This window comes from Hyaloscypha bicolor (assembly GCF_002865645.1).
Source record: "Hyaloscypha bicolor E unplaced genomic scaffold K444scaffold_141, whole genome shotgun sequence".
NCBI lineage: Eukaryota > Fungi > Ascomycota > Leotiomycetes > Helotiales > Hyaloscyphaceae > Hyaloscypha > Hyaloscypha bicolor.
The window spans coordinates 406,336-420,432 of record NW_020194643.1 but is presented as its reverse complement, the minus strand read 5'-3'; the positions used below and the strand labels follow the sequence as shown (position 1 = coordinate 420,432).

Below are 14,097 nucleotides of genomic sequence, written 5' to 3'. Positions count from 1 at the left end.
AGCAGATCTTTAAGCTAATTAAAGATATCTAGCTAGGTTTTATTAAATATAAACTTTAGTAAAATATCCTTTTTAGTTAGATAGTTTAGGGAATAAGAAATATATTTATAGGCTTAGATAAACCTATAGTAAAAGTTATAAAAGCCCAAAAATAACTATATTTCTCTTTTTATTATAGGTTAGTACTAGTTTTAGATAATAAAGATTTTAGTAAAGTGTACTTATATATCTTAATCCGAAATAATAAATCCTAAAAATATTATCTTAGAAACTTTAAATTTATATTTATAAATATTAACTTATAATCTGGTATCTTAAAGCTTCTATAAGACTATTCTAATATATTATTAATACTTCTTCTTATTCTTAAAAAAGATTAGTATATTATTAATATAAGCTAAGTAAAAGTTATTTAAATAGTTTATTAGGATAATATTAATATATTACTAGAAAATTACTAGATTATTATAGAGTTTAAATAATAGAACTACTAGTTTAAAGAATCTATATCTTATTCTAAAAGCTACTTATACTATAGAAGCTAGTTCTATATAAATTTAGTTAAAAGTATATTAAATATCTAATTTAGTAAATATTAATAATTTAGCTAATTAGTTAAGAGTTTTAGTAATAAGTAATAGGGAATAATAATTATTTTTTATTATAGTATTTAGCTATTAATAATTAATATAAAATTATAGGCTATTGTCTTTTTTTTTAATAAATAAGACTAGTAATAAAAAAAGAAATTTAGATAGTTTAATAAAACCCTTTTTTAGGTTCTTAATAAGATACTTTTTTATTTTTCGAGTTTACTAGAACTTATCTTATAAAAATAAACTATTTTTATTAAGGGATCTAGTCTATTAAAACGGAGCTTATAGTTAAAAAGTTAAGACTAGGGAAGCTTATTTACTACTTTCTTGAAAAATGCCTTAGCTATATTATATAGCTATATAGGGAGAAATATTTGGAATTCTTAAAGTTTTTTAAAATTAAAAAATAATATATTATTAAAAATATTAGATTTATTTATATCTAGGAAATATATTAGATTACTAGTTTAAGTATAATACCCGATAGGCTATAGTATTAGTTATCTAATTACTACGGGTAGTAATAAATATCTCTTTGGTTTATAACTCTATTTTTTAAGTATATAATTAATCTCATTAATAGTAACTAATCTAATTAAATTACTAGAGTCTTTAGTACTTAATTAGAAAATAGCTATTTTAATAAAATAATAGAAATAGTCTAGTAACTTAACTATTTTAAGAATATTAAGATCTAGCTTTTCCTTTCTTATCTAGTATTTGGCTTTCTTTATAAGAAAGTTTTATAAAAAGATAAGAAATATATTCTTTTATTTCTCGGGTTTAGTTTTACTAGTTTCTTTTAGAATTCTAGTTAGAATATCTTTGAAATAATTATCTTTTTAATATTTCTTATTAAAATATTAGATTTTCTAAATAAGATCCGGCTAATTTATCTTATAGTTCTTTAGCTAATAAAGTTAATTCTATTAATAGTCTAGTAAGATATTATATTTCACTAGCTATTTTCTTTCTAGAATTATATTATAAGAGCCGAGATTAATAGTAAATAAGTATTATTAAGTTTAGAAATATTAATTAATAACTAGATTTATAATAATTATATATTAAATAGCTTTATTAGATTATCTATTAAAATCTTATAAAAAAACAGGGGTTTTAAGTTTATATAAGGGCATTTATAATATTTTAGTTAGGGGGCAAATATATTTTTAGTTAATTAGAATATATATATTTATTCTAGTATTTACTAAATACTAGAAAGTTATAGTTTTGCCTTTCTAGTATATTTAATAATTAATAAGGAACTAGTTCCCGCTAATTAGCTAAATAAGATCTACGGGTTTTTAATAAAGTTCTTATTCTAGGAAGGCTATTTTTATATCTAGAACTAGACTTTTCCTAACTTATTAATATTATATTTCTTATTAGATAATAAATAAGAATTAGTATTCTTATTATTTATTCCTAAATTATTAGCTTTTTCTAAATAATTCTCTTTAATAAATATAATCTTATTAAAGTTAGGATAAGTATTTTTTATATATCTAGGCTTTCTATAACTATAATAATAAAAACTTTTTAGCTAGTCTAGTTTTTTCTTAAATTCTTAATAAACTATTTCCTTTAGCTATAAGAATACTAACTACTAAGATTAATTTACTAGATATAGAATTATTATAGCTTTTTAAATCCCGGTAAGCTTTTTAATCCGAGATAATATTTAATAGTAAGTAATTTCTATTAGTTATTTCTCCTAGAATTACTAATTTTTAATTAAAAGAAGCCTATTCTCTTATTCTATATATTATTTAGTAAGGTTCTTAGAAGTATTAAACTTTTTATTACTTAAGCTCTTAAATAGCTCGAGATTTATTTTATTTATTAAATTATTATATTAGTTATCTAATAACTTCTCTAGTTTTATTATTAAATAAATAAACTTTATCTAGAATACCGGAAATAGCTTATTTCTTTATTTTAGATACTAATATATCTCTTTTATTTCCTAGTATTTTATTTCTTTATTTTTATTATAAGCTTATTAAAGAATCTTAAAAATCTATTTAATAATTAAGATCTATCTAACTAATTCAGGTTCTAGTTAATTATAAATAAAGTTATAGGTATTTCTAGTAACTAGTTATACTATATAAGTAATTTTTAGTAATTTGCTATTAAATTTAGAGAAGTTCTATATTAGTTTATTTTTTATATTAAATATCTAATTATTAATCTAGTAATTATTTTTATTTATAAATAGAATAGAATTCTTAATTCTAATAAGCTATAGTTAATTACTATAAACTAAAAGCAGGAGAGAGCCTTAGTATTAGTCCCTAAATAGTTCTCCTAATAAGAATCTATAGTATTTCTAAATATTTACTTATTTAGATCTCTATTTTATTACTTTTTTTTATACTAGTTTTTCTCTTATATAAAGTTAATTAGTAATTATCTCTAGCTTATTAACTTTCTTAGTAAGTTAGTTAATATATAAGTAAAATTTCTAGTAATATTCTATTTATTTATTAGCTATAAGGTAATATTTATTAATAAGATTATTTTATATAAATAATCTTTATTAGGCCTTATTTATTTTTAAAGTATTTATATTAATTTTGAGTTTTAAGTTAGCTAGTTATTTTTTAATATCTTTTTCCTGAATAGTATTATAATAGCTTTCCCGGTAATATAAGTTTATAATATTAAAATCTAGCTTTTCCGTTTTATTATACTAGAGCCTTTTATCTAATATATTTATAGTAGTAGTACTTGGCCTCGGGCTATCTATAATAGTTTTAGAAAAGGTATTAGCTATAGAAGTAAGTACTAAGTAAGTTCTTCTTATTTAATATTAGTAAACTATAACTAATTATTATCTTATCTAGTTTTAAGTTAGTAGATTAAAACCGACTATTATCTTTTCTTATTTTAAATTAGTAAACTATTACCGATTCTTCCTATATCAGGAAAGGGGGCCGGTTCTTTTACTCTCGTTAGTATTAAGGGAATATTATCTATTCTAGTTAAGGGTCAGGCTCCGAGATTAACCGAGTTATAGAGGATAATATCTTTCTTCTTTTATATTAGTAGAGAACCGATTACTAGGAGGGGAATATTATCTGCTCTAGTTAAGGGTCAGGCTCCGAGGTTAACTAGATTATAGAGGACGTTATACTTCTAGTTAAGCTCTCTAGTTCTTTATAGTTCGAGGAGATTATTAAATATTAAAAGCGGTATTCTATCTTTGCTTTCTAAGAATAAATACGAGTCCTTTACCGGTAGTATTATATTGCCTCTATAGGCCGAGTCGAGTAAGCTTAGTATTATGTAATAGCGGGATTAATATAATAGTCAAAGGCTCAAAGTTTAAAGAATCTCATATATTGGAAAATACTAAGCTATAGAACAAAGTAGGGAGGATGCCTCGACCTTTAGTATTATTCCGTCCAAGCAATTCTGGCTTAGCTTCGTTTTGTGCCTGTTTCCGATATCCTGTCCTTGGCAGATCATGCCCTTACGCCAGCCGTTATAACGACTGCCAATTCAGTTGCTTCCGAACGAGCCTTCTCTACCATGAACTTCCTTTAATCGAAACTGCGAAATCGAATATTAATCGAGACTATGGATAAGCTCTGTTTTATATATATTAATTGCAGGTTGATACGTGCGGCGATAAAGGAAACAGATAAAGAAGCGAAGCTTCTGGAGGAATTAATAGCAGATTTATTACTAAATCAGGAGGATGATTTAGTAGAAATCGAGGCTATTAAGGATAATAATGAGGAGGATAGCTGGGAAGATATTAGTACTTTTATTGACGAGATATTGGCATTAGAGGATATTAATATAGGTGGTGGAAGAGAGGAATAAAAGTATAACTTCAGTCCTGAAACCATACTATGTAACCTGTTATTTGCATTAAAAATCATAAATTATATATAAAATTATACATATAATAAAGCTGACCCCATTATATATAATATAATTATATAAAAATTTTCCACCTCTAGTTAACGGAATTGATATCTAGGGGTCTTGTCTCCTTTAATACGTTGCGAAGGCAGGGATTCCTCGACTACGGGTCCCAGTATATCAAATAATTTAATTAATTATAATTATTGGCTAGTAATTAAATTAAATTAAATTATGTTAGAACCCTAGTAATTAAACTACAATTAATTAATTATTTAATTCAATTAAATATAATTAATTAATTGGGCACGTGATATTTCACGTGACTCTAGAAAGGCTCAGATATTATGGCGTAAAATATGATTTATTCTATCCTGGTTCAGATACCGCCTTACTATAATAGGCTTTATAGCTAGTATTTCTTCTTTACTTGCTTTACTTTATTTTTATAAGTACTATAAAATAATAAAAGACAAATTAATTAATTTTAATAAGATTTATTTTTAAATATTTATAGTTATATATTTTTATTTTCTTATACTTTTAAGGTATTATTAATAATTATTATAAAGTAAAGCCAATTCTTATTTATTATATATCTTATATTCAAGTTTATAAGTCTAGTAACTTTATACTTTAATAAAGTTCAAAATTAGCTTTTATTTTTATTTTTTATTTTTAAAAAATTATAATATAATAGTATAGTACTTAATTTTAAAATCTTAAAAGATTTTCGTATTTTAAAGTTTTATATAAAATAAATAAAATAAAAAATACGAGAAGTAATTAATTAAAGAAGTAATAATATAAAGAGAGAGAAAAAAGTAATTAAATTAAAAGAAGACTATATCTTCGAACTAATAAGTATTAATAGTTAAATAAGAACAATACAAACTGCTAAATAATATTGTATTTCATTAACTTCTATAATCTATTCTCTGAGATTAAATCCGCCTCACAGATTAAGACCCGCCCTGCAATGGCTCCTCTTAGACAGTTCTTACTTCTCTTTCTTATCGGATTTGCCTCTACTTCAACCCTACCCCGTCACGAGATCCGTGCCGAATCCGACAAGTCGTTGCGCATCTCCGCACGGGATGATGTTGGAACTATAGCGGTCCGCTCTACGCTTCAAAGCACCTCTGTCGACAACAAAGGACTTGGCGTTGTCGTGCGCACTGAGCCTGACCTCGTGGAAAGGGACCCTACTCCATCTGCGTTATTACTCCGCGACGACAGCGATCTTAACGCCCGCGGCACAAAAAGGCAGTCTGGCCTCACTTCGCCATCTAATCGTCGGAAACTCCTCGTGGGCCTAGGGTCTAATATTCTTACTTCCGCCTTCTGGACGCTGGAATTCCATGTAACAAAGACAGCCCAGTCCGTCTCCTCCTTTGTTATGGACGAATGGTATTGCCCTGATCTCTCGGACTCATGGGTGGTTACTTCACTTGAGGCGGACACTTCCGGAACCCCTTACCTGGTTAATGGCAATACGGACTTCACACTTTCGGGATATACAGGCACGGCCGAAATCGTTGTCAAGTTTACTGCTTCGGTCTGGGGATCGGCATCATCGTGTTATATCGTCGGAATGGTCACCGACCCGACTTGCACCCTTGCCGGAGCATATGTGCCTGTCACGAGTTGGTCCTTTAACGACGTCAGTGCTACAGACTAGACCCGGTATAAGGGAAGGGGCATTTAGCACAGCTATGCCATTGTGTGACAAGGGATGTAAAGAAGAAGGGAGAGAGATAAAAATGAGCACAAGTCTATCGTTGCATTCTTATAGGATTACTCATAGCATACCTGTTTTCATTGTCGTAAGAATTTTATTTCATTTCATTTTAGTTAGCTTGCATAAGAAGGCCTATTCAACATAGACATTAAATTTAACATTAGTTGTTTGTGTGATTAGCTGCGACCCTGTTTCGTTTCCTGATGTTATACCATCTGCAGTACCAGTGGGCACACTGGGCAGCCATTCCGGTGCGAAATGGCGTCAAGAGAGCCCATAGCAACATGACTCCAGGGTTCCTCGCCCGATACGGGGTTTAACTGTAAGCATTGAGGACATACCCGTTTCATGGCACCATGGTCAAAACATTAGCTATGCCGGACACGTTTTTATACTTCTTCTCTATTGGCACACACCGTGGTTGCTTTTAGCTATTGTACTTGCGACGATTCTTAGAGCTTCGTCAGGAAGTATAGCAACACCAAGAGCCAATGTAAGCGTAGCCGAAGAATATAGAGGTCGTTAGAAGCGCTGGTGCCTAGTGCTGTTGCTCGTGTTGCATTATAGGTGCATAAAGGCTCGGAAGTTTAGGTAAGCTACAGGTGGCAAAGGCCACTGTAGCTGCCTAAAGGATACAGCGGTGCAGGGCCTTTGTGAAGATGTTGGTAGAGGTTGGGGGAGATTCCAGGGGAGGTGTTGAAATTGGCGGGTAAATTCTTGGTGGTTCTTTAGACGTTGTGTGGGTAATGGTGTAGATATTGGTGATAGCGGTAACATTGGGAGACGACTGATAGAGGTACAGATGTTCCGGGAATCCGGTGATTGAGGAAATGCTAGATGTGGGTTCACCTACTCTCCTAATACGAGCATGTCCGCATGTGACATTTCATCATCGCGATTCGCGGTCAAGGTTTTCAATGAAATGAGGCACCAATGTAATAAAGAGAGAGCGACAAGTGCTTCGGGTCCTGGATGCCTCGAGACTGTTATGCCCCTTTCTAAGCGAGCCAGCTTTTCTTCCCAACCAAAGACAATCTCATACTCGTCGACTACAACTAAGCAGAAAGGCCATAAGGCGGTGACAGGTATCAGTCCAACAATAGAAGGCCCACAATACCATAAGTGAATACATAAGCCAATAACGAAATACTCGAAGAAGAAACAGGAAGGAATGTGAGGCGTAAACATTTTCTGTATTCCTGTTCCTTCATATTCTACTTCCTCCAATCATTATCGACCATCTATAAAGTAGCCGATGCTGCAAGCAAACAAGCAAGCATGATTATGTCTTCCCCATTTCATCTCGCCTCATTATTCATCATCTCATCGCTACCTCCCTAACAAGATGCAGTCACTTCTCACCTCAACCCAGAACTCATCGTCGAGAATCTCGAGATTCCCAACCTTGCAAGCAATCTGTCCACCCCATCTATGAAAATTCGCTTCGTTTGCACAGCAGGCCGTAAGGTCGTGTCGTATCGACAAAAGGAGAGACATTAGTTAATATCGAGACCATGACCAAATGCGCCAAACGCTATGCAGTGCCCAAACGCCGTATGTATGCCTGCTGTTCTTTCTGAACCGTGAGAAATGAGAGAAATGAAAACTTTTCACTCCTTCGTTATAACGCACCGGCAACCACAACCAAACCCAAAGCTCCTAGCATACCGTTGATGGCGAAGGCTTTTGCGGAGTTGGCGGAGTTGGTCTGCAAGCTCGCTTTTCCAGTATTTGTTGAGCTTCCGCCAGCTGTCTGAGCTTGGTCGGCAGGCACGACCGTAAGGCTGGTGATTGTGGTCACGCCACCCCCCGGTAGAGTGGACGTGTAGAGTATCTGCTGCGTGATAGAGCGGGAAGCATCCGGTGTGGCTTTGTCGGAAGGTGTAGATTTGACTGTGGCTCCGTTAGCAGTTTGTCTCATGAAGATGCAGAGCTAGGAGAGAGAGAATGACCCTGCGTGCCCGAAGCAGAGCCCGCAGAGGGAGAGCCTGATGAGAGAGAGGACATAGGAGGAATAACGCCTGAAGAACAGTTAAGATAGCCCGAAGGTAATATTGAACTCGAGGAATTGCTTGACGGAATAGGATAAGGAGGAGTAGTAGGAGAGATAATTGAGCTGCTGTTTAGAATACATGAAGTAGTCATCATTGAAAGAGATTCGGAATTGGAAGAGCTGCTGTTCAGAATAGAAGGAGGCGCAGTCGGTGAAGTTGGGACGATTGAAGGCGTCGAAACGACCGAGCTGCTATTCAAAACGTATGCAGTAGTAGGTCTAGCAGAGGTCGTTGGGACGATTGAAGACGTCGAAACGATCGAGCTGCTGTTTAGGACCGAGGGCGTAAACATGGCTGAAGAAGATACAGAGCTCTGGACAAACTGATATGCTGACGGCGAAGGAGCAAAAGACGACGCCGCCGCAGTAGCTAAAATGCTGCTGTTCTGAACTGGAATATTCGTTGATGGAGAGAGAAGGCTTGGAGAAGACTCTGACTCTGACGAAGAAACAGGAGAAGCAGGAGGAGCAAAGGGATAGGCAGCCGGGCCGCCGAGAAACGTACCATTTGTCGATGGAATCAGTGCCGATTTTGTGGATTGGTCAGGAGACGAGGACGTTTGTTGATCTTGAGAAGATGTCGTCGTAGAATCCGCATGTTGGCTTGAGTGCGATGTTGATGGAGGTGGAGAGCTGTCCGAGGTTTTAGTAGGTGCAGCTGTCTGTGCAGCTGTTGTCGTAGTTTCCGTAACAGCAGAGTTAGTCGTTGTAACTATAACCGTGGTGCTGTTTCCTCCAGTTTGTCTCTTGGCCAACTCGAGCAGGCTGTGTGCCACTGCTGCATTTTCTTGATGAACAACCTCCATTGCATGCTTGTCCTCCTGATAGACACCGTGCTGGTACCTGTCCTTCATATGGGTATGCAAGACCTCGTGAAGGGAGCTGGGCTCGACCGAATTGAGCAGTTGTTGGAACCGCAGCTTCTCTTGAGCAATGGCGTCCGATATGGCACGGCCTTGTTGACTCGAGCCAGCAGACACAACCGTGAGACCGAGGAGGGCGAGGATGATGAGTAGGGTGAAACATAGGCGCTGAATCCGTGGCATATTGTTCGGCTGAGAATTGGCCTCCGCAAGATTCAGAGATTGCTTCTCGTGGTCCCGTGGAGTTGTAGTCGGAAGAAGAGTAGCTTTCTGGGGAGCCTCGATCTTTTCGACATTAGCTGGATGCATCTTGTTGTTCTAACCAAAAAGGTGGCCAAGGGAGTCTTGGTTCGAGGGTTGTGAATGGAGCAGAGAAAGAGGGTGGGGCCCTTCAATGAGGCGACCCAGCTGAGGTGCACGAATGAACGAGTGACGATGGCAGAGCCAGATATGCACGCAAGTGTCGGGGGAGAGAGGTTGGAGGAGGAGGGCGATTGGGCGTGGGAGGGAGAGAGAGAGAAAGAAGAGGTCAGCTAACGCTGGCTGCCCTCTTGCTCATGTCCGCGGCTTGGGGTTGGGTTGCGCTTGCGTGGTGGACTGAGGTGCAGGTGCAGGCGGAGGTGATTGAGGTGGTTGTGGTGGCTGGGCAGAGCAAGAGCAAACTGAGGGGAGCTGGGCCGACCAGAGTGACGTGCGCCAGCAGACAGGGGCCAACCCATGTGCGTGCAGCAACCTCGCTTTTTGCCTCCGCAGTTCCAACTTCGAGCTTCACGATGTCAGAAAACCTTGCACTTACCAGAGCGCTTCGCTGTCAGGCGGTGGCACACAACTGCCGAGATTTCCTGTTCCTGCTGGGAAACAAATGGGTGAGATGAAGCAGGATTCAGAAGCTGCGGACCGAGGAGTGAATCAGCGGAGAGCGGGTTTGGACATGTCTCTCGAAGAAACAGACGGCGTTTCTTGTACTTGTTGAATACGAGAACTACGCAACAGGTGAGTGGAGTGGTCTTAGCATGCGGCGACTGCTGGGATTTATTTTCTGGAGCAGAGGCTAGCCACCACGCTGTCGCTGCTCAAGAGGCGCTATTTCCAACACCAAGAAGCGGCTTCGAACAGCTTAACGAAGCAAGGCCATCTTTTCACGCAGCCAAGCATGCTCCAAGATTCCTGTTCTTGGACGTTGAAGATAGTTGCTAGCAGAATAGACATGTTTATTCACCAACAACATCCAGCAGTAAGCAGACACAGACAGACACCCGCTGATACTTTTTGTGGCAATTGATGCCAATTGATCGATGGGCTTTTGGATATTTCGCATCCAAGCTCACCCCTGCCACCTCACCGCGAACAGCCCCCCCTCCCTCCAGTCTTTCGTCAGCGCGCGCTGCTCCACTCCGGTAGCTTACTCACTTCCTCACTGCTTCGTACACGTACTGTACCCTTTTGTACCGATCTCTTTGCGTGTTCTCACATGTTCCTCCGCAGATCGCATCTTCAAGCCTCAATTTTGTCGCAGTGCAGATTACGAAATATCAAATGGTTTTCTACACAGTTCACAGTTCACAGTTCATAGCTCACAGCTCGCAGCTCGCAGCTCGCAGCTCACACCCCGGCTGTTCCGATTTCTCGTTGACAGACTCATCCCAGCCACCGAACTTTCCAAACGTCCAAGCGAAAAGCTTATCACGGTTCTTATCCCTACGTCACACGAAGAATTTCTTTCTGTGGTGTCCTTGGACCAATCTTTCCAAACCCCCGTCAACAAAACATCCTCGAGTAACATGCCGTCAAAACATGAAACGTACTCGCCACATTCCAATGCAGGGTTTCCAGAGAACAAACTTCCAAATCAAGTTCCAGATCAGCGTGCATGCACAAGTCGTCCTGGCGGGGTATCCACTTCTGCAATGGCCCCTGTTCGTTCTAGCGACGATGTGCTTCTCACTGCTACTATGAATAGATTTGTGCATGTTCGTTCCGTTGCCTCACCTCAACCCATCCCACCATCCTCCAATCACATTTCTTAAACCGCCGGATTGGTTGAGGAAAGGCCAATCACAAAGGTTTCAAGACAGGAAATCGCCCGATACGAAGTTGGGGGGGAGGCTGTGAGAAGATCGTGGGATGATTTCATCCCTGTGATGCTTTTGCTGCCACCCTCCGTGCAGACACAATGTTGTAGAAAAACAATATCCGCCTCCTCTTTGGAACTCTCCTAAGGCTGACTGGTCTAAAGGGCCCAGCTGCCTTCCGGGATCGCCTCCGGGGTGTATGGATTGCTATCTCGGCCTGGTCCCGAGAGTCCGTGAGAGGGCAGAGTTCACGAGATGCATGAATTCACAGAAGCTGACTGCTGATCTGCGCATTTGGTCTCCAGTGCTAAGGCCCGACTTGATGTTCGCCTCTCAAACTCAAGTACGATTCTGGAGGAAATTCTCCGCAGTACGAGCAGCGTCCTCACACCACTGCCTTCATGTCCCTCTGGTCCCATGCAAGAAACATTGTACCTGCGTACAGAATAATGGTACAGTAATTCCAGCTTCAACATCTGCAACCCTGCTGAGTTCCCTCTCCATTTCCTCGAGAAAAGGTCGGCTGGGGATTTTCAAGATTTTCGGGGTCCAAGCCACTTGAGGTGAAGATCTAATGTCTCAGTCCGGTACGCGTCACCTGAACTGCCACCTGGCACGGGATACTGAGACCTAGAGTGGCGCATTCTTGAGACATGCAGGTTGACCGTCTTTTGAAATCGTTCTTCGCTTGTGGATTACGCTATGCACCAGCAGAGAAAAAAAGTACAGGAGGGGAGGTCAATTGGTTGGAAGCAACCTGAGCTGGCTTACTAGCTCATGTTCCAGAGAGGCAATGGAGTAGCAAGAGAGGACTTGATGTGGAGAGGTGAGTTTAAGAGGACGTAGACTGTACAAAGTTGGAGAATCAAAGCTACACGGTTGTAAAGGGTAGAGTTCAAGTTGAGAAGGGAACGAAATATTTCGAGGGGCGGGATTGCTGGGTCCGCGATCTCGCGTTGGATAGGCCCTCTTGATACGGACTCTTTCCTGCACGACAAGATTTCCATTGATTTTATAAGATGGCTTTCTTGGCCAAATATGCCTCCGCTCGTAATACCCTCGTATGCGATTCCAAATCCCAAAGCCATCCCCACTTCTAGCATCCTCCCCTTCCGTATCCCTCCTGCAAACAATTCGTATTATCCCGGCCCAATCCTCGGCCTATAATCCCCAAAGTCGTTAGCCATCTCCATCTCATCTCCAACAGCTCGTTCTCGAGGAAGGGGACATACATATCATGATGCTCGCTCAGATTCGATAAGTACTTATTCAACTCCTCCACCTTCTCCTTATGCGTCCTGACGCCCTCTTTCTGCAAGCGCTCATGTAACTGTTCCCTATTAGCCTCCCGCCTCCCCACCCCTTCCCCTCAACCCATTCCGCTCAGATCAAGGAAAAAGAAAGAAGAGAGCTGCTCACCCTCTTGCGCCGCATCTCCTCATAAGCCCTCTCACTCGCCGTCTTGCCATCGTTACCTCGTTCCTCTAGCTCCCTATCACCTTCCTCCTCCCCTTCCCCTTCACCTTTAGCTCTCGCCTTCACAATCGCAGAATCTTCATCCTCAAGCGCCTTCCTCAGCGCATCTTTCTTGCTCTCGCTCTCTCCGTCCGCAGCTTTCGGCTTCTTGTCTTTCTTTTTCTTCTTCGAGACACCGGAGGGAGCTGAGCCTTTTAGTTTTAGCCCGCCGCGGACTACGGAGGAGTATTCGTCTGCGGGCATGGTGGGGGTTTGGTGCTGGGGGAAGGGGAATGGGATGGGAGGGGCAGAATGGAGGTTGAGGGAAGGCGGTGACGGATTAGGAATGGTGGGGTCAGGTGAGAAGCTAGGATGAGATAGGGGTTCGAAGCGAGGGGCTGACTTCACTTCCTTCGGTTTCTGGGTGTGAAGTTGCAAAATCAGTGACCGGAGTTATGTTTCATCAACCCAGCTTTGGATTTAATGTTGAGGTGGTTTGATGGAACTTTGAACATATTTCTGACAATATCGGGCGCACTAAGGTTGAAGATACCGGTATTGCAATTTAGAGGAACCCTGCTTGAATTCTTCCCAGTTCTCCCTTGACAGCATTCACAGACTATCTCGCAGCAAGCCAGGCTCCCCCAATCTTCAAGTCCCAAATCCCTTCCGTGATTCTTTATCACATGTTTGGTGCCGGCCGATCCTGAGCTTGCTTCTGCATCAAAATGTTCTCTGCTCCAACAACCACCAACGCAGTTCTCCATTGCTTGCTTATTTCCCATTTCTTACTTGTCATATTCAATCTTGTCGCATCTTTGGTCTTATCGAGTCTTTTCTGACCTTTCGTCAGCCAACGGTTGGCTCCACGGTCTTTGTCCACTCAGCTGCATTTCCGCGTTGCTTCCCTTCGCCTTTGCCCTTGTCGAAGCTTTCTTTCCCCTCTGCATGACTGAAAGAATCACTCATCTATGTCAATAAATTGGGGTACCTTCCTCACTGATTGGCTACTAAAATTTTACTCTCTTTCTGTTTAGGTCAAACGTTTAGCGCTCCTTCGCTTCTGTGAACGACGTCATGGCAATCATAGCAAATCCGGAAGGGTTCTTTATCAGATCGTCTCACGATTCTGTTGAGCACCAATGGCTCAGAACGGATGGGATTTCAAAGAGAATGTCCTCTCTTCAGGTACTACAACCGCTAGTGACGTACAGCAATAGCAAATACTCAGATTCGAATTCCTCAATGGATGGCATTTTGGCGATTCGGAGTAAGAAAGACGGATCTTCCGTCCAGTTGTCGTCTCTCGATTCTCTTGATAGATTGAGTGAGATACGCCGTCATGGGCCAGAACTCGGGGAGTAGGGACAAGCTGCAATTGACGAGTTCAATTTTGCAAACGGGAATGATACCCGTCACTGTGAGATTAGTTGTGCCC

The 14,097-nt window shown here is 39.4% G+C and overlaps 5 protein-coding genes across 5 annotated transcripts; 3 read left to right on the top strand and 2 right to left on the bottom strand.

Annotated features, from left to right (window-relative positions):
* Window positions 1-5,454: 5,454 nt before the first annotated feature.
* K444DRAFT_635160 (uncharacterized protein) lies at window positions 5,455-6,156 on the top strand (the record flags this gene model as incomplete). The annotated part of the gene is made up of 1 exon (XM_024883829.1): window positions 5,455-6,156. The coding sequence occupies one exon, from the start codon at window positions 5,455-5,457 to the stop codon at window positions 6,154-6,156; it is 702 nt and encodes a 233-aa protein (XP_024730613.1).
* A 1,429-nt stretch (window positions 6,157-7,585) lies between these two features.
* On the bottom strand, window positions 7,586-10,059 carry K444DRAFT_144614 (uncharacterized protein). Its single transcript, XM_024870555.1, has 4 exons — window positions 9,671-10,059; window positions 8,775-9,417; window positions 7,849-8,109; window positions 7,586-7,780 (listed from the first exon to the last, which is right to left on the bottom strand). Exons 1-4 carry the CDS (start codon window positions 9,689-9,691, stop codon window positions 7,713-7,715), a joined length of 993 nt encoding a protein of 330 aa, XP_024730612.1. The 5' UTR covers window positions 9,692-10,059; the 3' UTR covers window positions 7,586-7,712.
* Window positions 9,566-10,245, top strand: K444DRAFT_144498 (uncharacterized protein). Its single transcript, XM_024870553.1, has 2 exons — window positions 9,566-10,125; window positions 10,181-10,245. The coding sequence occupies exon 1, from the start codon at window positions 9,690-9,692 to the stop codon at window positions 10,005-10,007; it is 318 nt and encodes a 105-aa protein (XP_024730611.1). The 5' UTR covers window positions 9,566-9,689; the 3' UTR covers window positions 10,008-10,125; window positions 10,181-10,245.
* K444DRAFT_144525 (uncharacterized protein) lies at window positions 10,127-11,281 on the top strand. Its single transcript, XM_024870554.1, has one exon. The coding sequence runs from the start codon at window positions 10,428-10,430 to the stop codon at window positions 11,157-11,159; it is 732 nt and encodes a 243-aa protein (XP_024730610.1). The 5' UTR covers window positions 10,127-10,427; the 3' UTR covers window positions 11,160-11,281.
* Window positions 11,282-12,300: 1,019 nt separating this feature from the next.
* K444DRAFT_635158 (DUF1754-domain-containing protein) lies at window positions 12,301-12,923 on the bottom strand (the record flags this gene model as incomplete). The annotated part of the gene is made up of 2 exons (XM_024883828.1): window positions 12,301-12,534; window positions 12,624-12,923. 2 exons carry the CDS (start codon window positions 12,921-12,923, stop codon window positions 12,301-12,303), a joined length of 534 nt encoding a protein of 177 aa, XP_024730609.1.
* Window positions 12,924-14,097: the final 1,174 nt, after the last annotated feature.

Bases quoted from the DNA above. Each gene is read 5' to 3' on its own strand.
- K444DRAFT_144614 (XM_024870555.1), bottom strand. From the start codon at position 9,691: ATGAGCAAGAGGGCAGCCAGC. The intron at 8,110-8,774 runs GTACGTTTCTCG...ACGGAGCCACAG, and splicing joins ACTGATTCCATCGACAAATG to TCAAATCTACACCTTCCGAC. The intron at 7,781-7,848 runs GTGCGTTATAAC...AAAGAACAGCAG, and splicing joins GGGTTTGGTTGTGGTTGCCG to GCATACATACGGCGTTTGGG.
- K444DRAFT_144498 (XM_024870553.1), top strand. From the start codon at position 9,690: ATGTCCGCGGCTTGGGGTTGGGTTGCGCTTGCGTGGTGGACTGAGGTG.
- K444DRAFT_144525 (XM_024870554.1), top strand. From the start codon at position 10,428: ATGGGCTTTTGGATATTTCGCATCCAAGCTCACCCCTGCCACCTCACC.